The sequence below is a fragment of the Spermophilus citellus genome (assembly GCF_964194105.1).
Source record: "Spermophilus citellus genome assembly, chromosome: 2".
Classification (NCBI taxonomy): domain Eukaryota; kingdom Metazoa; phylum Chordata; class Mammalia; order Rodentia; family Sciuridae; genus Spermophilus; species Spermophilus citellus.
This window is the reverse complement of record NC_138183.1, coordinates 155,734,726-155,757,341: the sequence shown is the minus strand read 5'-3', so window position 1 is coordinate 155,757,341 and position 22,616 is coordinate 155,734,726. Positions and strand designations below refer to the sequence as shown.

At 36.3% G+C, this 22,616-nt stretch overlaps 1 protein-coding gene and 1 long non-coding RNA gene across 3 annotated transcripts; both read left to right on the top strand.

Annotated features, from left to right (window-relative positions):
* Positions 1 to 11: 11 nt before the first annotated feature.
* REXO2 (RNA exonuclease 2) lies at positions 12 to 10,161 on the top strand. Of its 2 annotated transcripts, XR_014020299.1 has the most exons (8): positions 12 to 218; positions 1,140 to 1,223; positions 4,322 to 4,399; positions 4,997 to 5,108; positions 6,423 to 6,531; positions 7,846 to 7,899; positions 9,061 to 9,159; positions 9,731 to 9,855. XR_014020299.1 is itself a non-coding variant. In XM_081278502.1 (7 exons), the coding sequence occupies exons 1-7, from the start codon at positions 72 to 74 to the stop codon at positions 9,858 to 9,860; spliced, it is 714 nt and encodes a 237-aa protein (XP_081134628.1). In that variant the 5' UTR covers positions 13 to 71; the 3' UTR covers positions 9,861 to 10,161. The 2 variants fall into 2 exon arrangements, 1 of the variants encoding a protein (XP_081134628.1); XM_081278502.1 differs by lacking the exon at positions 9,061 to 9,159 and having other exon boundaries at positions 13 to 218; positions 9,731 to 10,161.
* Positions 10,162 to 18,305: 8,144 nt separating this feature from the next.
* On the top strand, positions 18,306 to 21,740 carry LOC308640563. Its single transcript, XR_014020303.1, has 2 exons — positions 18,306 to 20,519; positions 21,019 to 21,740. It is a non-coding gene; the product is annotated as an uncharacterized lncRNA (long non-coding RNA).
* The last annotated feature ends 876 nt before the right edge of the window (positions 21,741 to 22,616 follow it).

Here is a 22,616-nt window from a genome sequence, read left to right as displayed (position 1 = left end):
ACGTTTAGCGACTCTTGCGCCTGCGCGCGCGCCGGCGGCTAGGCTGGGGCCGTGGCGGCTCGTGCCGGGTGATGCTAGGCGGCTCCCTGGGCTCCAGGCTGTTGCGGGGTGTGGGTGGGAGTCGCCGGCAGTTCGGGTCGCCAGGTGTCCGCGAAGGTGGCGCAGCCATGGCGGCAGGGGAGAGCATGGCACAGCGAATGGTCTGGGTGGACCTGGAGGTGAGCGAGTTCGGCGTGGGGTGAGGGGCGGCGAGTCAGGTTTCGCGCGTGGGACCCAGTGGCCGAGCCTGTCCCGGGAGAGCGGCAGTATGTGGGTCTCGGGTATGGCAGGTGAGCGCGTCCCGGCTGTGGGCAGCGCTGGGCAGCACTCCAGCGGGAGTTGGGGACTGGGCTGGACCGTGGGGTTTCTTTACAGAAAGGAGGAGTCTTCCATATGTCTCTTTCTCCTCCTGATCACCTCCGCCAACTTGGACTTCCCTAACGCTTCGGTGCCTCCTGGCTAGTATCACTGGTGGGGGTAGGGACAGCATCTCTGCTTCCACTTCCCCCCACAAAGCCTTAAAGGACCCTATGCTGTTCAAGCTGGATGGGACTCCGGAGATGACTCAGCCTTACTCCTCTTTCCATAAACGAAAAAATTGAGGCCCAAAGAGAGGATTCAACACTTTCAAGGTCGCGCCATTAGTGAAGAGTTTGAGACTAGAGCCCAATTCTGATTTCTTCAGTTTTAACATACTTATATCAAGCCCTCCCCCCACTCCTCCCCAGCCTCAATTTTCTCTATAATGATAATCATTTCTTTCCACTTAGATTGTGATAAAGATCAACTAATGTAATTAATAGAAAATTTTTGTAAACTTCAGAGACATGGTGATGTTGGTTATCTAATTCTTCCATAATTGACAGCACTCTCTCAATTTTACTTACTTTGCATGTGTCCCGGAGTAGAATCACAGTGCCTGACAATGGTAAATGTTGAATAAGTGAGGATATGTATTTGGTACCTTGCATGCCCAAGGAACATTATTCTGTCTTCTATTCTGGCTGTAGAATATATCAGGAATTCTTGTTTAATAAACTTGAGTAAAAGAGACTGGGAAGGTGTTTTTCTGTGTATTACATATTTATTTTTTATTGCAGATGACAGGATTGGACATTGAAAAGGACCAGATTATTGAGATGGCCTGTCTGATAACAGACTCTGATCTTAACATTTTGGCTGAAGTAGGTGAATACCATATAATACAGTCATACTCTATGGAGGGCATGAAAATCTAAAGATCACTTTCTCCAGTGTTATTATTTAAAAAATAAAGAAATTGAGCTCCATATAGATTAAGGTCCAAAGTAGTATGAACCATGCCCAAACTGTACAGAAACATAAACTCTTGTGGTCTACTGAGAACTTAGTGTGTCAGGGCCAGTTCTTAAGTGCTTTACATGTTTTCATACTTAGTCCTCACAAAAAATCTTAAGGTAGGTGTTGTTAATAATGCTTATTTTTATAGATGAGGACACAGATGTCACCCAAGGTCACCTGGCTAGTTACTGTGGAAACCTGTAGTTTTAACCTAGGCAGTTTTAGTAAAGTGTTTCTAGCTAGTAGGACAGTCACCTATTGTCCCATCAGGTTTGGCGACTCATGCCAAAGTTTATATCTTTATATCCTATCCTTGGCTTTAACTTGATACCCTATGTAGTCATTCCTTGGTATGCCTAGGGTATTGGTTACAGGACCCCCCTCAGAGACCAAAATCTGAGTATGCTCAAGTGTTATTTAAAATGATGTAGTATTTGCTTATAACCTTTGCACATCCTCTCATATACTTCAGAGCATATCTAGTTTACGTATAATATCTAATACAATGTAAATACTAAACAAATAGTTTCTATACTGCATTGTTTAGGGAATAAAGAAAAGAGAGGTCTCTAGGTACAGATGCATTTTTTTCCTCCAAATATTTTCAATCTGGAGTTGGTTGAATCTGTGGATATAGAACCTGTTGTTACATAGGGTCATCTGCCTTTTCAATCAAGACGTGTGTTTCTTTTAGATCTATATGCCAGTTTTAGAATTTCTGTTAATGCACATCCAAAAAAAGTGTTCTCCTGTGGAATATGATAAAGGTTTTTATATTTTTCTATTTTAAAACTGAAACATTAAGCAAAACAAATACACCTGCTGCATTTCAGCCTCTTATGAAACATTTAATAAGTATGTGATATGTCTGATTGGTAGGGGATAAAATTCCCTAGTTTAATACTGTCACCATTATTTGGAGTCATTCAAAAAACAAAATAGGGTGTTTGTAGAAAAGGGAGGATTTGTTAAGTTCCCAGAAGGTAGGATTGATGGTTTATTGGTGCTGGATAAATTTTGTAAATCTACAGGTATAACCTCCCTTTATTTCCCAGGTAGACAACAGCTGAGAGGCATTTATAGATGAGTTGCTGGTGTGCCAGACTTACTTTCTGACACATGAGCTGGAGAAGACTCATGAGACTCTGTTTCTCATGATAACTTTTATTTTCAACTATATAAAGAAAGTCCTCAGTTTTAGGTTTGGTTGTATTTTTTTCTTTTTCCTGTGACTTGGAATTTACTATAGAGATTAGTGAAGTGTCTTTATTTTATCAGCTCTCCTTACCCTTAGCCAAGGAAGTATTTTTGCTTTAGATAGTTGATATAATGTGAAACACTGAAGGTTAAGTGGACTGGTAGGTTGATATGTACCCTGGAGAAAATTTGGGTATGTGTTCACACAGCCTGAAATAGGCTGTTTAGATGAGGATAAGGATTTTAAAAAAATAAAAAATATGTTGGAGCTGTCAGTTGTGTGGAAAATGTTTTATTCTCATGTACAAGTGTGAGGAAAATATTTTATGCTAGTAGAAACACAAGCAGCCTACTCCAAAACTTTTTCAGTGGGTGCTAGTGGGTGCCTTGATTTGTTAAACTGGAATCTAAACCAGGTTAGTAGATTTATAATATGTACTTTGCTCCTTTCCATTATTGTTTGATTTTTTTTATATTTATTTTTTTAGTTGTAGGTAGACACAATATGTTTATTTCATTTTCATGTGGTGTTGAGGTTTGAACCCAGTGCCTCACGTGTGCTAGGTGAGCACTTTACCACTGTGCCAGCCCCGAATTTTTTTTGTTTTTAATATCAGAACAATTTTTTTGTTTCTCCATGGAGATTACCAACACAAGGTTTTTGTTTGGCTAAAACTCCTTTTTGTTGTATAATGTCAGGCATATTTTAGTCCATTTCTGGCCATTTCTTTCAATGATTGCAAACTATTTTTTGCCATCTTAGTAATAATAACTTGGATTTGTAGATTACTTTTCTTTTAGAAAATTCAAAGAACTTTTGTATCTATTATTTCTTTGATCCTAACGAGGAAAGAGGACCAATTTATTGATTCACCGTTTTCCAGAAGGAGAAACTAAGGTGACTTGCTTTAATGTCATTGACCAGGCTACTATTATTGTTGGGCCTCTGTCCCAGAGAATCACAGTTGAATGTTTTATTAAATGGAACTGAGAATTTGAGGGCCCTCGTTTTAATTTTGTTTTTTAGATGTCTCTAGTTACCTCTTCTTTAAAATTTTGCTTTTTGCTTATTTTTTTAGTTTGTTCTTTAAATGTAAAACCACTGTTGAAATTAAACAGAATAACTTTAAACAGTATGATTACTATTGTTTTTTTTTTTTTTTTGCCTTGTTCTCCATCCCTGTCCTACTTCCCAAAGTTTATGTATTTTCTTGACATTTTGCATGCATATATAAATGTGTACATTTTTTAAAATATGTAAATAAAATCATATGCATGTATACACTGTTGTGGCAGTTTACTTTTCTCACTTGGTAATAAAGATACTTTTCAAAATGAACTCATAATCAGGATTTAGCAGAGTTTTTCTAGAAAGGGCCAGATATTAAAATCTTTTAGCCTTTGAGTGCCATATACCTCTCAGTCATACATTCTCTCTCTTTTTAAATCTCCTTTAACAATGTAAAACTCATTCTTAACTTTTTGGTCATAAAAAACTTAACCAAAGCCTGGGACTATAGTTTGCTGAATCTTGGTAGATATCTATGTCCTAAGGGGCATTTTTGTTTTCAGTTGTGTCGTTCTTTTTTTCAATCATCGTAAATAGTTCTGGAATGAATGAAGACCAGTTTTAGAGTTCATTAAGTGTCCTTTATCTTCTTTTTCTGATACATGCATTTAGTCCTTAATGCAGCTTGAACTTTATCTCTGAAAACAGGGTTATTTCTTTTGATTCTTAATGACTAATGGCTTTTCCCATCCACAGGGTCCTAACCTGATTATAAAACAGCCAGATGAGTTGCTGGACAGCATGTCAGATTGGTGTAAGGAGCACCATGGGAAGGTAACATTACCAAATAACAAGATTGCTGCTTTGGGGAACAGTAACAAGCTTATTGCACTCACATCTGAATCCTAGACCATTGTTGGATGGTATTTAAAAAGAGGGTTAGAGGAAGATTGCTTGGCAAGCCTGGGAAACTGCTTGCTTTTTACTTTTCATCTTTTGGACCTCTCGAGATCATCTTCTCCTGAATGTCCTCTTTTTTCTCTCCTATATTCAGTCTGTCGCGAACGCATTGTGGATTGTCAAGTATTACTCAAGTCAGTCTTTTGGATGAGGTTAGACATCAACTCTCAGAGAAGGGGGAATGCTGCTGTCCTCTTAATAGTTGTTTCTTCCCAGAGGTTATATCCTTGGACTTTGAGCACCATCTTTTTTGACTGTGTGGAAATGCTATTAACAATCAGGAACATAACTTATTGGCTTGGATTAAGAAAAAATTGGTGAAAAGATGGCAGTTTCAATTTGAACTTGAGCTCTAAAAATGGTCCATCTGTGGTGATACTTGCCCATTTTAGAAGTAAAATTTCATTTCTGGATACCTTTGAAAACTGACTTCATGTGTTTCTGCTGGGGGCTGGGGATTCTCTCTTGCAGTCTGGTCTTACCAAGGCAGTGAAGGAGAGTACAATTACATTGCAGCAGGCAGAGTATGAATTTCTGTCCTTTGTACGACAGCAGACTCCTCCGGGGCTCTGTCCACTTGCAGGTAAAATCCAATCCTATGTATATCTTCTAGATAGTCTTCCATTGTAGTGGTTCAAGAGACTGCAATTCCAGAAATACCAGCCAAGCCTATCTATATCTTCCATTTACCCTGATTTGGATTATTTATCTTTTGTGTTCAAGTTTCCTTGTATAGTTCACAACATGAATATTAGGAAAATGTGCTGAAATAAGACATGAGAAGTTAGAAACAAACTCAGTAAAAATTTTTCCACATTTTTATGATGAAAGAATTTTTGACACAGAAAAGTTGGACTGAGTAATTGTTAAACGTGTGCCTGTTGGTTGTATCTATTTTTTTTTTATATTTGACAATAAAGTGTAGGTTTTATGACACTTCATTTCTAAAAACTTCATGGAGCATCTCCTAAGAATAAGGATATTTTGTTATGTAACACAGTATCATTATTGCATTGAAAAGAATTAAAGTCATTTAATAGTATCACGTGATGTCTAGTCTACATTCAGAGTTCCCTAAAATGTCTAATTGTTTTTGAACCAGGATTCAGTCAAGGCTCATGCATTTCATTTTGGTTATTATGTATCTTTAGTCTGTTAACCCAGAACTGTCCACCTATCTCTATTTTTTTCCCTTGTGACATTGATTTAAAAGAGACCAGGTCAGTTCTATCAGGATTTTTAAAGCAGTAACTTTGTAAGAGGGGTGGTAATGTTCTGTGGAGGTGTATTTGCATTTGTATATGTCCATTGATGTGGTAACTGACACTTTTGTCAAACATTCACAGGGAAAGTTTTGGCATTAAGTCTTAGAATTACATTGTGTAAAAGTTCTTCAGCCAATGTAGTTGATACTTATTTTAAAATTCTTATTTAAAATTTAGTGTTTTAAATATAAATTACTGTGTGGAAACATGAATGTGGATGTGATTTGTTATAAAAATTGGAATGTAAATAAAGGCTTATTTACTTACATGATTCAGTTAAGTTTTTAGTGTTAGTGGTGTGTATTTTGTGACACTGGGACAAAGTTTGCACGTCTTGTATGAACTTGAAAAGTAACAGATTTACATGTTGCGTGTGTGGAATGCTGGATTTGTCCTTTTGTCTGTGAGGCCATATACAAATTTATTATGAGCCAGACTGACCAAATTCTTGGAAATCTGCACTTGTAAGCTAATCAGAAGCACTCAAACTTGATTTGGGAATTTAGAGATATTTATAGGAATTGTTTAAACTTTAAAAATTTATTTCCGTTTCAAATACAATTTATGAATTTTTGTATCCTGTTGTATACTACTAGAAATACATAGATCCAGTATGCTTCATGTCTTTCTAGGAAATTCAGTTCATGCAGATAAGAAGTTTCTTGACAAATACATGCCCCAGTTCATGAAACATCTTCATTATAGAATAATTGATGTGAGCACTGTTAAAGAACTGTGCAGGTAAGGGCTATATTTAGGATCCATTAAGTTGCCTCATTTAGCATGTTTTAATTGAGAATTTGTGGAAAATAATTGAATAGAATTGTAGAACTGAGGGTATTAAGTGGGTGTGTATCTATGTCATCCCATTCTCACTTGTACAGGACCTTAGTTTATCCTGACTGGTGAGACTTGGGGGGAAATGTCAAATATTTTCCATGTAAATTACATTCATGCAGAAAGTTTATTGGGCACTCATTCTGTGCCAGGCATTGACCTATCTGCTGGAATATATAGATGAAGAGGTCTTAAATAGCATAGAATCTAGTGGGTTGAAAGACACATAAAAACACCCTCAAAGTATACTGTATGGTGACTTCTGAAGTGAGTGTACATGTAGAGTATGAGGGCACTCAGGAAGGAGCACCACACCATGCTGGAGTGAGAGGAATTTTAAAATTGAGGTTTAAATAAGAAGGGAAGCTTTCTAGGCATTTAAGTGAGAAGAATGCATTCCTGAGAGTGGGCAGAGTTACGAGGATGTGAAAGTAAGGCAGAAGTGTGCAGGGAATTACTGTCTGTTCTTTAATGCTGCAGTGCAATGCATGAGTTTGGCTAAGGTGGAGGGTGGGGCCCAGTATTGGAGGGCTTGTGTGCCATGCCAAGGTTAGATTTTTATCTACTGAGGGAAGGAACTCCTTTGATGGGCTTAAATAAAAGAATGAGTCATGATCAGATCATTCTGATTAGAAGGTAGCAAGAAAAATGATAGATAAGAAAGGAGACTTGTATCTTTTTGGAGAAACAAAATGGCAGTTGGGTGTTTGAGGGGAATGGAAATAAAATTTGAGAGAGTCAATTGGCCTGATACTGACTGCTTAGATGAGTGAGTGGGGACAAGGAGGAGGTATAAAGGGATTCTGGTGCTTCTAGTTGGGACAGCTCAGGTGGGCAGAACTGTCCAATGTAAGAGGGGAAATAAGAGGAAGAGTAGATTTGGTGAATGGGGGAAGGAGTGCAGTGGAGAGGGGTGAGTGTGGTTTTACATATGAAGTAGGAGTGTGGATTTCTAGGTGGAGATGTCCAGCAGTCAGGAACTCGGGAGAGGGATGACTTGGAGTTACAGATTTCGGAGTCCTATACATTGATAAGCTTGTTCAAAGAGAATATATAGAAGGAAGAGAAGAAAGGGTGTAAGAGAATCATAGGCAAAGAGGCAACTCGATAGTTATGATCCAGATGCCTTTTGCATTGTTAATAATTACTGGAAGGAGGTAATTCATTCAGTATATTTGAGACAGTTTCCTTTGAGAGTTCCATTTCTACTGTGTATAGACGCTGGTATCCAGAAGAATATGAATTTGCACCAAAGAAGGCTGCTTCTCACAGGTAAGATTTGATCCTACTCAGTGCTTCTCAGTCTATTACACACATAACCTCCAAATTCAAATAACTTACTTTTTGCACTCTTCTTTGGGGGAAACATGAAGATTGACTAGCAGAAAAATAACTTTTTACTGTCAGAAATTCAGGTCAGGATTCTAGTGTTCCATTCTGAGAAGGGTGATATAATCTCTTTTTTGGTCAGATAGTCTTTATTACAGTTTTAGAATGTTTAAGCACTTGGTTTATGGGTATGATGAAAAAATCCAATCTTCCTAGGAATGAGCAGCTTTTTCTAATCACAGAGAATATGGATTCAACCATTTGAAATTAGAACACTTTGTGTACAGTTGTAAAATATAGTTGTTCTACTTCAACATTTTCATTTTTCTGATTGAATTTAAAGATATTGTGCATTCAAGTGTTCTGTACTGTTTCTTTTATAATTTTTTTATTTTAGAGTCATTAGGAACATAACACTTGACAGTAGTCTTCTAAGGGTAGCATTTGGTCCATTTATTTACTGATCCTGAACTATCTGCATTGCATTTGGAGGCAAGCAGAGAAAGACCAGCCCCAAATGTCTGTTATTCTCATGTATTTTTATTGGGCATACCTGGACTATAGCACAGTAATTCTGATCTAAAAAACCTCACCTGAAATAATTGGGGTTTGGTATGACTTGGATTTCAGAATTTTTTAGATTTTAGGAAGATCATAATATACCTGTATTGTGTTTCATGTAATGCTCCTAAAAAAGCTGACCATAATACAACACATTGGTATTTCTTCAGTGAAACATGGAATACAACAAATGGCATAACAAGTAATATGAAAAGCCTCCATATTGAGTTTGGTCAGGCTTTGCCACATAGTGGGTTATAAAAGTACATTGGGTTTTCCAATCTGTTTTAGGTTTCGGTATTATGATTAGAAGTTGTATACATTTACCTATTTAAAGGCTGTGTTTTTCATAGCTTAATACCATATATCCAGGATCTGGGAAGGAAGCACATTTTTTTTTTTCCTTAGCCACAAAAATAACTCATGAAACTTGCACTAAATTTCTAGCAGTTGATTCTCTAGAAGAGGCCATTGGCCCATCATTCAGAGCTTATTGATTTACTTGCACATTGTTCTAATAATCTTGGTTACCTGATTTCTCAGACTACAACAGATGAGAAACAGCATGTTGGAGGAGAAGAAAGGCTGTTAGATGGAGGCAGGCTGCCACTGATTATAGCACAAATCACCACGAGAGAGGAGGTAGATCCTCTTTTATGGTTAGGTACTGTCTGATCTGATAATTGATGTTTATTATGACTGAGTCATGAGTTATGTTCGAGTATGTTAGTATATTTTGTTCAGGGGCATCATTAAGTATTGCCCAAACTATGTTTCATGATTTGTTAATAAGTGTTCCACAAATGTGGTTGATAAAGTTTTAGAAATACTGTGTGTGTAGCATAGCTTCCTCTTAGGAATCATAAGATACCTTAGTTTATTAAATGCAGAAACTTCAGGAAAGAAATATTTAGTTTTCCTTAAACTTATTTGACCCTGTATTTCCCCTCCTTTGCCCATTGGAGCATATTACTACCTTATTAAACAGTTTAGGGAATTTTTATGTGTATTTTACAAATTTGTTTTTATAAATCAAGTTTTTTAAAGAACAAAGCACTTCATACTGCTTTACTGAAATGTTCTACTTCTTGATGATGTCATAGAGTGGCATTTACAGTAACTTGTTCTTATTTATAAAAAGTTATGTTTACAAAATGATTTCCATCTCCTCTGTTTTTGGACATTTTATTCAGTGTGATATGTTTACTTATAGGGCACTTGATGACATTAGTGAAAGCATCAAAGAACTTCAGTTTTACCGAAATAACATCTTCAAGAAAAAAACAGATGAAAAGAAGAGGAAAATTATAGAAAATGGAGAAAATGAGAAGACTGTGAGTTGATGCCAGTTCTCATGCTGCCACAACATAGTTCTCTGGAAGCAACTTATAGTGGTTTTTATTTTATGTTTTTCTTTTCCATGCTGATTGCTTGGCAGAGCACCTTCTTTTAGTTAACTTGCACCTTCAGATTACTCAAGCAGACAGCACTATATGCTGTTTCCATTATGCACAGCAGAAGCTTTGTAAGTACCAGGTCATGCCCATTCCTCGGTACATATCTTCATTTGCTTTTAGACAATTTCTTTTGTTTAAAAATAAATAAATAAATAAACAAATAAAGCTAGTTCTATTGAAATGCAAATCTTTTGTACCATTTATTCTTTAATAGTTTAATTATTGGAAATAGATATCTTTTTTAAGTGGTATGGCTGATGTTTAAATTCTCCTAATGTACTTTTATTAAGTTTCTTAAACAGGAAGTGAACTTATTCTCTTTTGCTTTACAAGTCAAGAATAGAATAACAAGATAGGTTCAGAGAAGCAGATTTGGGCTCAATGTTATTGAACTAACAGCTCTGGAATAGGCTACTCTTCACTGCTTTCAAGAAATTCAAGTAAGCCATCAGACTGTGATTCTGTAAGTAGTAATGAAGGTTTATTGACTAGATAATATGTATAAGGCAGTCACTGTGCTAGGTTTGTAAAACAGAGCTTGCTTTCCTAGGTCTAATGGTAAGTAAGTAGATGAGAAGGGGTTTCAATTTGAATATATTAACTCCTAAGTTTATGTAGTCTAGATTGCAGTACTAAGGCCACTCCTTTGCCAGTGGGTGCGATGGAACCATCTGTAGAACAGGTCTCATTTCTTTGTGTACTGTATTCTGACAAATGCCCCTTTAAGACAAGTAATCAGAATTGAGAAAGGCCCACAGATGACCTGCTCCTCTTTGAGAACTACTGGAAAAGAAGACTTCTGTGATGAGCTTAAGTTATATCGCTATTTTATTGTAGTCCTTGTATGAATATAATGTGTTCCAAATGCGTGATAATTACAGAGATCACTAGACTGGATGAGAACAGTCTTATATTTTCATTTGAATAACACTTCAACGCTTACTAAGTCATGTTACCTATTCAAAAACCATATGAGTGGAGGGAGAGATTTTAGTGTGATTTTTTTTTTTTTCCCAAATGAACAAATTAAGGTTTAGACCCACAAGTCTAATAAGTAGATGAAAACTTAATTAAATCTTCAGATTTTTATCCTGACTGGTGTTACTTCTGTTTTCTGAAATGACATGTATCCACATCAGTGGTTTGGTAGGCCAGATGGGGGGGGGGAGTTAAGAACAGGGGTTTTGATTCAAACTCTGGATTCAAATCCAGACACCTGATATACTGAGCAGCTTCATCAGGTTCACTTCTCTGAAGTTGATAATGGTACCTAACTCAAAAGAATTGTTAGAATTAAATTGAATGGTGATTTTACAGTGCTGAACATAGGGTTTGGTACATAGCGAGCACTTTGAATAATGGCTAACTAATGTTAATTGAGGATTTTACTCAGTGCAGAATCTCTGAAAAAGGGTACTATGATTGATTAGTTGTGACATCTGGAGGATGGTCTTTAACCCGAGTTTACAATGCTTGTGACTAACTACATCTTGCTGGGAACTGTTATAAACTCCACTAAGAGTGTGACCTTGACTTGGCTTAGTGTTTCCAACTAAAATTTGGCAAGATGGTCTTAGCTCTTACTTTAGACCTCAGGAATGTTATAAATTCCAATGCAAGAATAGATATGAAAACACTCGGCTGAGGAAATAGGTTCCCAGGAAACAGAAGCTGTTATTAATATCACAGGATTTCTCTACACACAACTGTCTGATTGATTTCATCTGTTGAACTGTTTGAGCCATGCCATTAAATTAGAAAAACTTTAACTACTGTCATTAATTTTAAATCTCTGTTGTACGAATAGCCACCTTTCTCATTTAATCCTTTGTTCTGTATCTTCATTATGTAGCAGAAATCTGTTGTGCTGGAATGAAGCTGGTATTAGATGTTAGTAAAATGATTGTCAGCCTGTGAGATGAGCAAATCTGATCTGATGCAGGTCTGTATAAAGATAAGATGGTTCAGTGATTAGTTCATTATTTGGTAGTCTGCTTGAAAATAAACTTAAGTTTGTAGTGCTGGTATGTAGGGTTTCACAGGGGATTCCTAAAGCCTGTGAAATGAACTGCAGTACAAATTGATTTAAATATATCCACATTTTGAAAAATGATCAGTGTGTTTGCTTGGACAAGCTTGTTGTTCCAGTGCTTTTGGGGCTTCTCATTTGGTGGTGGTTCTGTCAGTGAAGTAATAAATTATCGTGTAAGCTGTATTCTTAGGATCAGCCAGGTATCTTTCCCTACATTAAACACATGAGGTGAACAAGCCAGTCCTGTGATGATGCTGATCTCCAGTTATTGTCCTTCAGTGCTGTAGTCATTGTATTGAATGTGGGCAAGAAAGATGCCCCTTAGAGTTTAGCCATAGGAGAGAAGAATGAAACCTGAGATGCCTGTGTTTTCTCATTTACAAAGCAATATATCTCTTTTGTTAGAAAAACCAGCTTAAAAATTCATAGGGAAATTGATGTTTTGCAGAATTGGCTTTGTGCAAGCCTTAAAGAAAAAATAATAGTCATAATGTTCAAGTACAGTTTTATCACATTGAATGCTTTATGGTAGTACTTGAATGTTCCAGGTTCACTCAAGTGCCCTGACATTCTGAAAAATTAACAAGCAGTAGGAACAGTGGAAAATTGGTTGTTGCTCAGATAAACCACATGTAGCAGATTGATGAGGGCAAAAGCTGTTCTATTCCATTATTGATTGATGAGGGCAGGAGCTATTCTATTCTTTTACTTGTCGATGAGGGCAAAAGCAATTGTGCTGTGTATCAGTTGATACATATTGTGTATCTATTGTGAAAATTGAGTTTTAGTTATTTGAACAAAGCCTTTTACTTTTTTTGTTGATCATTATTAAGCCATAGATAGCTATGGTAGAAATGTAAATGAAGACAATTCTACTAGTTGAATATTCTCTATTGAGTAAAGGAATATTGAAGCTTCAGAATCCTTGTGAAAACAAGGGATGTGCTTATTTATCCCACTAGAAAGCAGGCAGATGCAATAGTTGTTTTCACAATTGACATGTCAAGTTGAATGCATAGATCCTGAGACTTAACTTGGTCTTCAGGATAATTTAATAAGTTTAGTTTTGCACCTGGGTTGTAATACCACTGATAATCTTAGACACAGAAAATAAGGGTATCTCAAAAGGAATGAACACTAGAAAATGGTAAGTTTGAGGAGTGTCAAGTAAAAGTTAATGTTCTTTTGCAAATAAGAACATATTCCATTAAGAGCCTCCAGAGTTCTTGGGGATCCACAATAAAATTCATGATTTGGGTTGCACAAGTACATTTGCCAAGGGACTTAATGCCACTGATCTGCATAATTAAAAATGATGAATTTCATGATATATATATTTTACCACACATACTCACATAAAACATGTCATTTGCTACAACTCCTTTTTCAGAGTGATCCTGTTTTAGGACCAATATGTTAGAAACAACTTAGAGGAACTGAACTCTGGTATCCTTGCTTGTGTCATTAGGAAGAGTTAACTTCCTTTTGTTTCCCAATTTGGGATAACAGGAAACGGGCAATTTAGGGAGATGCTATCTTTTATGTCAGCATCAAATTAGTATAAGGAATTGCTGGTTTTGTTTACAGAAAAAAGAAATTTAACAAAATATTGTTCTTTAGGAGCTGCCAACCTCCTCACCTCCAGATTGAACTACCTGAGATGGAGAAAGGAAGCTTCTGAATTCGGAGTTGGTTAGACTCCCTGGATAGCCTAGGATAGGCCTATGTAACCCAGCCCTATTTTGTTCTTGTGGAAAAAAAAATTTTGAGTTCCACTTAGCTATCTTATCATTAATATTGAGCAACAGTGTTAATTGTTAAATTAGAGACTGTATACCAATTTATGTGTTCACTTATGTTGGCTGTGCTTTTAGTTTAATAATTCATTTTTTTCCTGCACATTCTCTTTATTACCCCAGAGGTTCTAAGGTATCCTGTTTTCATCATTCTGCCTTATTCTCTTTTAAAATGTGTGTGGAGTAGTTGACATGATAACCCAATCATTTTATGTTCATAATTAACAAATAGCAGAAATAATTTCAGAATTGATAAGTAGCATAGCTACCTTCTTAAAGTGACTAGGATTCAAGGTTGCTACTGTTCTACTAGTGGTTTTGAAATATAAGCTTCTAGAAATGTGGGGGTTGGCATTATATGCTTTGGGGCTAACTCCTAGAAAACTTTGTTAAGGACACACACACACACACTCTTTGAAATTCCTTTCCTGTATTCCTCCTTGTTCTTCACAAATACTTTTACCATGCTTTCAGATTTAGCACGGATTTAAAATTTTCAGTGGTGATTTTTAAATCCTTCTGTCCCTTAGACTTCCTTTCACTGTCCCTCACATGTCTTCCTAATAATATTTCTTAGTGCTTTTGCTCCCACAAAGTGGGTGGCTGGGTGTAGATTTTTGTGGAACCCTGGTTCCAGGATATTTTCTTTTTTACTGTTTTGCTCACCATGTCCAAATAAATAGCATTTATATAACAGAAAAGTAAAAATGTAGAACATAAAAATTTAAATACACATGTATTCTCATACTTTTTTATTAAAGTAATAATGTAAAATGTGTATAACACATAAAAGTAATAGCAAATATCATACATACATTGTATGTTTGATAAAGAAATTATGTGCATATATTTTTAATATGTAAAAATATTAAAAAGTGATAACATAAAAAGATAAAAAAAGAAAACTTTGTTTTCTCTTCAGGCCTTCAGTGGTTGATTTACATAGCATTGGGTTTTATCAGTAGTAAACTTTCTGCATCATTTGTATTCACTTTAAATATTTCCAACTATTATTTTGCCAAAGAATGATGTTGAAAACATTGTCTATGGGCTGGGGTTGTGGCTCAATGGTAGAGCACGTGCCTTGCATGTGTGAGGCACTGGGTTCGATCCTCAGTACCACATAAAAATAAATAAAGGTATTTTGTCCATCTACAATTAAAAAAATATTAAAAAAACATTGTCTGCTATCACCATCATTTCATAAAAGAAGACATTTGAGATAGAATAAAAGATGCTTTAAAAGGTGCTTTAAATTAGATATATTTAGCTTTTAAATAATCCAATTGTGTCCTTACTTCATCATTCTTTAAATTGATTATAAAATACAAACTTCATCCTGGCATATCAATCCTTGAGTTGGAGTTTGGGAATGAATGATGTATTTATGCCTGGGACTTCTCCCAAACCTTCTTCTGAAGCAACAGGAAAGAGAGAGAAGCTATGTGCTATACTACCAAAATAATATTTATTGCCTATTATTAATGAAAGTATGAAAAATATCCTCATAATAATCTACTTGAGATAAAATTAGGTATTAATGATTAGTGCATCAAATGAAAATGGTTATCTTTTACACCACTGCTGACCTTTTGCATCTTTCCAGGTGATTCTAGGAATGCTGCAAATTCTTGGTTATTTAACGTTTGTTTTCTAGTTTTAACATTCTGAAATTAATTGACCTTTAGACATGTTTAAACATTGGCTTTCTGTTGATGGATGGAGAGAGAGGACAGGTTTGAGTTTTAAAATTAATTTAGAGTTTCAGATGTTACCTGAAAAAATTTAAAATATTTTTATTTGATTAAATTCTAAATCTAGTGTAGATTTAAAGAATATAGATAAATCTTTTCTGTGGTTAAGGACTTAAACACATCCCTATCTACATGTAGTTTGTTTTAGCAGGTTGGACAATACTTAAGAAAGAATTGTGCTGTTAAATGAAGAGGTGTACTAGTGAAGATTAATGGTGTCTGGACTGGAGGAGGAAAGGCTGCTTTAAACAGGATGGTAAGTGCCGGTTGCTTTGATGAGGTGACATTTTAGTCTAATCTAGAAAGGTGGGAAGTAGGCTGTGGGAAATGTAGAAAACAGTGATCTTTAGGTAGCAAAGAATTTGTTCTATTCTGGGAACTGTCAGAAAGTCCACTTGGATGAAGTGTAATGAACTAAGGGAGAAGGGAGGCCTCCGGGCTTCATTTAATAGAGCCCTAGTAAGTATTCCTAATGAATAAATGAATGAGCGAGTATTGGTTTTTTACAGCTTTAATTCTGTCATGTCCTATGGCAGACGCAAAAAAAGAAGATGATGGTGAGTAAGGAATGAATATTACTGGGGATGATGGACCAACTGGTCAGCTCAGTTACTCTAGATAGTGCTTCATTTGGGTGCTAAGTTACAGGTTCAGAGTTTGGTTTTGTTAATACATCAACAGTAGATTAATCCTTGGGGAGGAACTTATTTCAACCAAACACAAGGGACTGATATGTAATTTGGAATGTTTACATTGGGGTTTCCAAAGAGTTTTTTTGATGTTAAATAATGTTTTTTCTCTCATAGTCTCCTTGGAGCTGGTGAAGAGTGAATAATGGAAGAAAGGACTTAGATCTGAGTACATACTTCAAGAAAGCAAGGAAAAAGATGGCCACTGGGAGCCCCTTTGGCTAATGACCTGTAGGAGATGTGATGACTGATTAGTGTTTTAGGTTTTCTTTTTATACATTACCATTCATGACTTAATAAAATTTATTAAATGCCTGTTGTCTAGCATCAGCTTTAGTTAGCAAAGCATAATTCAGAGAAGAGGAATGTGGTTTTCAGCAACCATAGAACAGCAGTCATCACTGTGACAACCAAGATAAAAGACCCTCACAGGAATCCTTAAACACTAAGGTGAGACTCAAATTTCCTGCAGGATAAGGAGAAGCTTGATTTATTTCTTTATTTTAAAATATTTTTTAGTTATAGATGGACATAATACTTTTATTTATTTTTTATGTGGTGCTGAGTATTGGACCCAGTGCCTCACATATGCAAGGCAAGTGCTCTACCACTGAGCTACAACCCTAGCCCTTTGATTTTTTTAAATTAGATATTAAAGTCTGGAGTTCTGGAACTATTCATGTTTTTCACATTTACAAATGTTTTTCTTAAAGCAACGGAATACAGCATGATGAATTAATTAGGAAATAGAGTAAAATGGTTACAGGACTTTCTAAAGTGAATGTATTTTGAATATGATGTAAAGTAGCTGTCAGGAGTAAAAGAACAACTTTGAATGGCTGGCTGTATTCTGCATGTGTACTTTTTAACTTGATACAAGCAGTATTGATATAAATATTTTCTAATTTTTATACCATATTATGTTTATGAGGCTATATGTTATTTCTAGGTATTTAACTTACTAAATTTCACTATTTAGAATATTTCTTTATGTTCTCCAATGTAGTAATTGGTACCGCATCCAACACTGCTATGAACATCTTTGTACTTATACCCTTATAGTCCTGTGTAAGAGATCTCTGCAGTATATAGCAGGGAATAGTACTTCTAGGTCATTAAACAGTCCTACACTTAATGTCCGCAAATACTAACAACATTTTCTCCCCAGTGGCTGTAACTCTTTAATTGTAACCAGAAATATTATTATTTCCTAGATCTTTGGCAGTACTTGGAATTAATATGAATTATATTCTTTGTCATTTTATGTGTATTTCTTTGTTTAATTTGTTTTTTTCTAAATACCAGTGAGCTTGAGTGTATCTTCATATGTATTGCAGTTTGGATTTCTTTTTTTGTAAATTATTTATTCATACCTTTGTCCATTTTTCTGTAGACTTTCTGAATTTTTTTTCTTCATGATTTTCATTGCAGTTATTTACTCCAGATCTTTTGTCTATCTCTTGGCTTTAGGTGTGGTGACCTTCTTTAAACGTGGACTTTTAATGTTGCTCTGGTAAAGTCTGTCATTTTCCTCTGTAAGGCTTGTTCCTTTAAAATACTGCATAAGAAATAGTTTTTACTTTAAGATGATATTTACCCTTTTAATTGACTTTATATTTTAATTATTCACGTTTTGATTTTTAATACTTTTGAAGCCCATGTTTGGAGATTACGTGAGGCAAGGATCAGACTAATTTTTTTTCCAAAGAATGCTCCCATTTTTCCATCATCATTTGCTAAATAATTCATCCTTAGCTCACTGATTTGTTGTACCTACTCTGTAATGCAATTGGTTTTCCTTGCAGATAGGTCTCTTCTGGACTTTTTATGGTATTGGTCTTTGATTTTATGCCACTGTTTTTCTTACTGTTGTTTTATACTGTGTCTTAATTTTTTATAACTTCTTTTAGTTGGATCATGATTATTCTGGGTTTCCTATGTGCGTTTGTAGGTCCCCTTCAAATAATGACACTTTATCTTTTGCTTTCGAATTGTTTTTGCCTATTATTTAATTTTTAAATTTTATTAGCTAGAATGTCATTTAAATCTTCTTGTTGGACTTAAATACATTAAAAAGTTTCATCATTAATTATGGTATTTGCTTTAGGGCATTAATAAATAAAGACTTCAAGTTAATGAAGTTCTGTTCTATACCTAGTTTTTTTTTTTTTTTTTTTTTTTTTAACTGTAATGTTGAACTGAATTGCCTTTCCTATGTCTATTGATGTGCTTTCTTCAATCCATTCCTGTGGTAAAGTACATAATTTTCTGGTATTGTTTGCATTTCTAAAACAAACAAATATTATAGGATAATTTTTTTCAAACACTATATTGGATTTAGTTAGCTGATGATTTAGGGAGTTAACTGTCCAAGTTTGTAATGAAATTGGTTTATATAATTTTCTTTTCTACACTGTCCTCATCTGATTGTTTTTAAGATATGACAAACCTGAAAAATGATCAGGCAGTTTTCACATATTTTCTAGTTTTGAGTCAATTTATATTATTATTATTATTTTGTTTATTTCTTGACACCTTTTATTATTTATAAAAATCAGCACTATCTATTATCTAACTGTAGTTTCTCCCACTGACAATTTATCTCAAAATGACATCATGTTACTATCATTAAAATATAATTCATATAACCTCTTTGTAGAAAAAGTAGATCCTGAGAGTACTTCATGAATAAATAGTGGCACTCTGTGTCTAGATAACAAAGGGATGCATGGTAATATGAAATGCCAACGCATATTCTTTTATTTAAGCAACATGTATTTGTAGAGCACCTTCTAGCTACAAAGGCTCCTTGGAATTCAGCAATGAAGAAGACTGGCATGGCTCCTTGTCCTCAGGGAGCTCACGTTCTAGTGCAGAGATAGAGGGTTTTACATATTGTCCTACCATCTCCAATATGGATGTATGAAACACTTTAAAAACTTAAAATATAATAGATAATTATATAATAAGAATATAATTATTGTGTTAATTATAAAAACAATTATAACAATTATATTAATATGACATGTAAGCTCTAGGTTATTATTTGCATCCTATTTTAAAGCATCTGAGTTGATTTTGTTGAAATATTCAGAACTGAAGCTAAGGACTTAATAGGTTAAGATGGGCTAGTAAGTTCCATAGAGAAGACTTCTGAGGGCAAAGAGACCAAATGATAAGGTACATGCTTGTCAGGGAGAAAAGAGGTTTGCAGTGCAGGTAAATGCTGAAAATGACAGAGGACCAGCTGGGTGAAATGGAGGCTAGAGGAAGGAGGCCCCAGATTGAGGCTGTGTGCCTGGTAGTACAGCATGTCCAGCTCAGCTAGTCACTGGCCTGACACAGTGGGCATTCAGTGATGTGCCCACTGACCGAGGTGAAAAGAAGGACTACTCCCTGGCATTTGTTAAAGTTCAAATCTTTTTGATCCTACCCTAGAGTAAATTTATACTATGTAGCAGTGGTCTGATCCAGTTTGACAGGACTTTTCTGTAAAATCATTGGAGCAAATTAAAAGAAAATAATTTTCATTTCAATTTGTTTAATGTTTATTGGCCTATTTAAGTTTTCTGTTTCATGATGTGATAATTTTGTAGTTGATGTATTTTTCCAATCTGTTGTATGTTTTCAAAAATATTTGGACATAGTTTTTTTTTTAAATAGTAGAAATTTTAGAATCATTATAACTATAATTGGTCCCCTTATTTACATATAGTTTGCTTATTTACAATTTATTATTATTTTGTTGAACTATTCCTTGAAGTTTTAAAGTCTTTTTTTTTTTTTTTTTTTTTTTTTGCGGGGGTACTGGGATTGAACTAAGGGGCACTCGACCACTGGCCCCAGCCGTATTTTGTATTTTCTTTGGAGACAGGGTCTCATTGAGTTGCTTAGTGCCTTCCTTTTGCTGAAACTGGCTTTGAATTTGTGTTCCTCCGGTATCAGCCTCTCAAGCTGCTGGGATTCCAGTTGTGTGCCACCATGCCCAGCTATAAAAGTCATTTTTAAGGAGCTTTAGTTATATTAATCTTTCTTGCTTTCTTCTTTTTCTTTTCTTTCTTCTTTTTTTTTTTTTTTTGCTTTTTATTCTACTCTTTTTTCTTTATTTCTTTTTTTTGGGGGGGGGGTATGTACATGTTAACAGTTTGGCTATGAGGTGTCCCTCAAAAGCTCCTGTTAATGCAGGAGTATTCAGAGGTGAAATGATTAGATTATGAGAGCTAACCTAATCAGTCCATCCTAGTTTGAAAGGATGGACTGAGTACTAACTGTAGGCATGAAAGGGTAAAGTTTCTAAGCTGGAAAGCTTGAATTAAAATGTAAAAGATTAGGTATTATTAAGTTCCTCTGTTACACCCAGATTCCTGAGATAGTTAAGACAACGCCCTACTGGCCATTCAGCCTAGGGCCCTGTGCAGTTTGTCACAGGGCCCGAACCAATCAGTTTGAATGTGTACCCAGTTTAGAAGTGACCAATCACCCCTGCCCAGCCTGTTCCCGCCAATGAATGGACTAATCATGTATCAGAGTTGTTGTTCAATTTTCCCGCGCCTCATGATGATTTGTTCTGATGTATGCAAAGCCCCCCACCCTCTCCGAAAAGTGTACTTAAGCTCTGCTTGACCTCTGCTCTGGGCTCTGGGCTGCTCTCCCTTCTTGAGTGAGCACGGAGCCCCAGCGCTGGAATGGATCCCTAATAAATCCCCCTTGCCATTGCATGGAGCTAGTCTCGTGTGGTCTCTCCTTCTCCGACGTTTCGCCGGACCCTTACAGGCAGATGGGCTGTGGCTGGAGGAATTGATTCAATGGGGTTGTGCACTGAAGGATATTCTTTCTGGGGCTCTTTCTCCTTCCTCCCTCCCCTTTTTCTCTTGCTTTTTGGCTACCACGATCTGAGAAACTTCCCTTTGATCTGCTCTGGACCCGATGTGCTGCCTCACTGTGAGACCACAGCAGTGGAGTTGGCTCTCTGTGAACTTGAAACCTCTGAAACTGAGCCACAAATAAACTTTCCTCCTTTAAGTTGTTGTTGTCAGGTATTATGATCATAACAATGAAAAAGCTAAGACAAATTGGTCAGAGAAGTGCAGTCATTGCCATGTTTAGACTGACCATGTGGTTGAGAAACATTTGGAGTTGGTTTGCAGAAAGAATATTGAAAAGTTTAGAATGTGTGCTGGAAAGGCTTTAGAATGTTGTAAATTGAGCTTAATGGATGATTCTGGTGTGAGCTTGATGAATATGAACTGTGTTCATGAGGTTTCAGACGGGAATGAGGACTCTAATGGAAGTTGGACTAGAGGCCACTTGTGTTATATTATGGCAGAGAGCTTGGCTACATGTTATCTGTGTTCTCAGACTTTGAAGCCGAATTTAAAAGTGATGGATTAAGTAATCTGGCAGAGGAAATTTCAGGGCAGCACAGCATTCAGTCAGTGGCATGGATATTGCTGGAAGCATTTAGCTAGGTTCACTATGAGAATTGGGAGCAGAAAGCAGAGCTAAAGGGTTTCTAAAACTTGGAGATTGGCCATAAAAGTGTGTGTGTGTGGGGAAGCTGGGGGCAAGGAAGGTGTGCTTGTAGAAGAGATTACAGCCCCTAAATAGGTCTTCTGTGCTTACATAAGAGACAATAGGAGAGATGCCTCTATGGCATTTTAGGAATTTGCAAGACCACACCCACCACAGGCTCCAGGATATAGAAAATTCCTTTGAAAGGAGATCATGAGGGACCCTTGCTCACACAGGGAGGCCTAGGAAGTTGTTTCATTGTGGTTTGCAGTGCAGGCACTCAAAGGTCTCCACAGTCATGATTCCAGGAGTCCTAGATAATGTGCAGGCTCACACCAGCTCTTGATATCATCCATATGGTGCTTGCTGGTTCTTCAGGAAAGTAAGATGCAGGTGTTAAGAGGGTCATTGAGGCTTCCATTGAGATTTCAGAGGAAGCCCTGGGAGACCAGGCAAAGTCTAGCAGAGTCAGAGTTCCTTCAGACAGCCCCTGAGAGGGTGATGCATGAAAAACTGTGAAGGTGAAGCCAGGGCTGGAATGGAGACCGCAGAAATTAAGAAATCCTAGTAGTGTGGACGGTCCACTGAGAAAAGCTTCTGTCTTTGGAGAGAGCCAGGCTAATGGCCACTGCAACCAGCAAGACCAAAGTTTGGGGCTGCCCAGGCTCTTTGGAAATAATATCTCAGTCATATGTCCTAGATGCTATACATGGTGTTACTGGATCTGTTTGCCTGGCTGGGCTTTGATTTTGCTTTGCTTTCCCTTCTTCCTATGCCTCTGTTCCTTCCTTTTGGAATGATAATGTTAATTCTATGCCACTGTATATTGGGTATATGTAACTTATTTTTAATTTTTACAG

Excerpts from the sequence above, each read along its gene's own strand:
- REXO2 (XM_081278502.1), top strand. The coding sequence starts at position 72 with ATGCTAGGCGGCTCCCTGGGCTCCAGGCTGTTGCGGGGTGTGGGTGGG. Across the intron at positions 4,400-4,996 it reads GTAAGGAGCACCATGGGAAG|TCTGGTCTTACCAAGGCAGT; the intron begins GTAACATTACCA and ends TCTCTCTTGCAG. Across the intron at positions 7,900-9,730 it reads AAGAAGGCTGCTTCTCACAG|GGCACTTGATGACATTAGTG; the intron begins GTAAGATTTGAT and ends GTTTACTTATAG.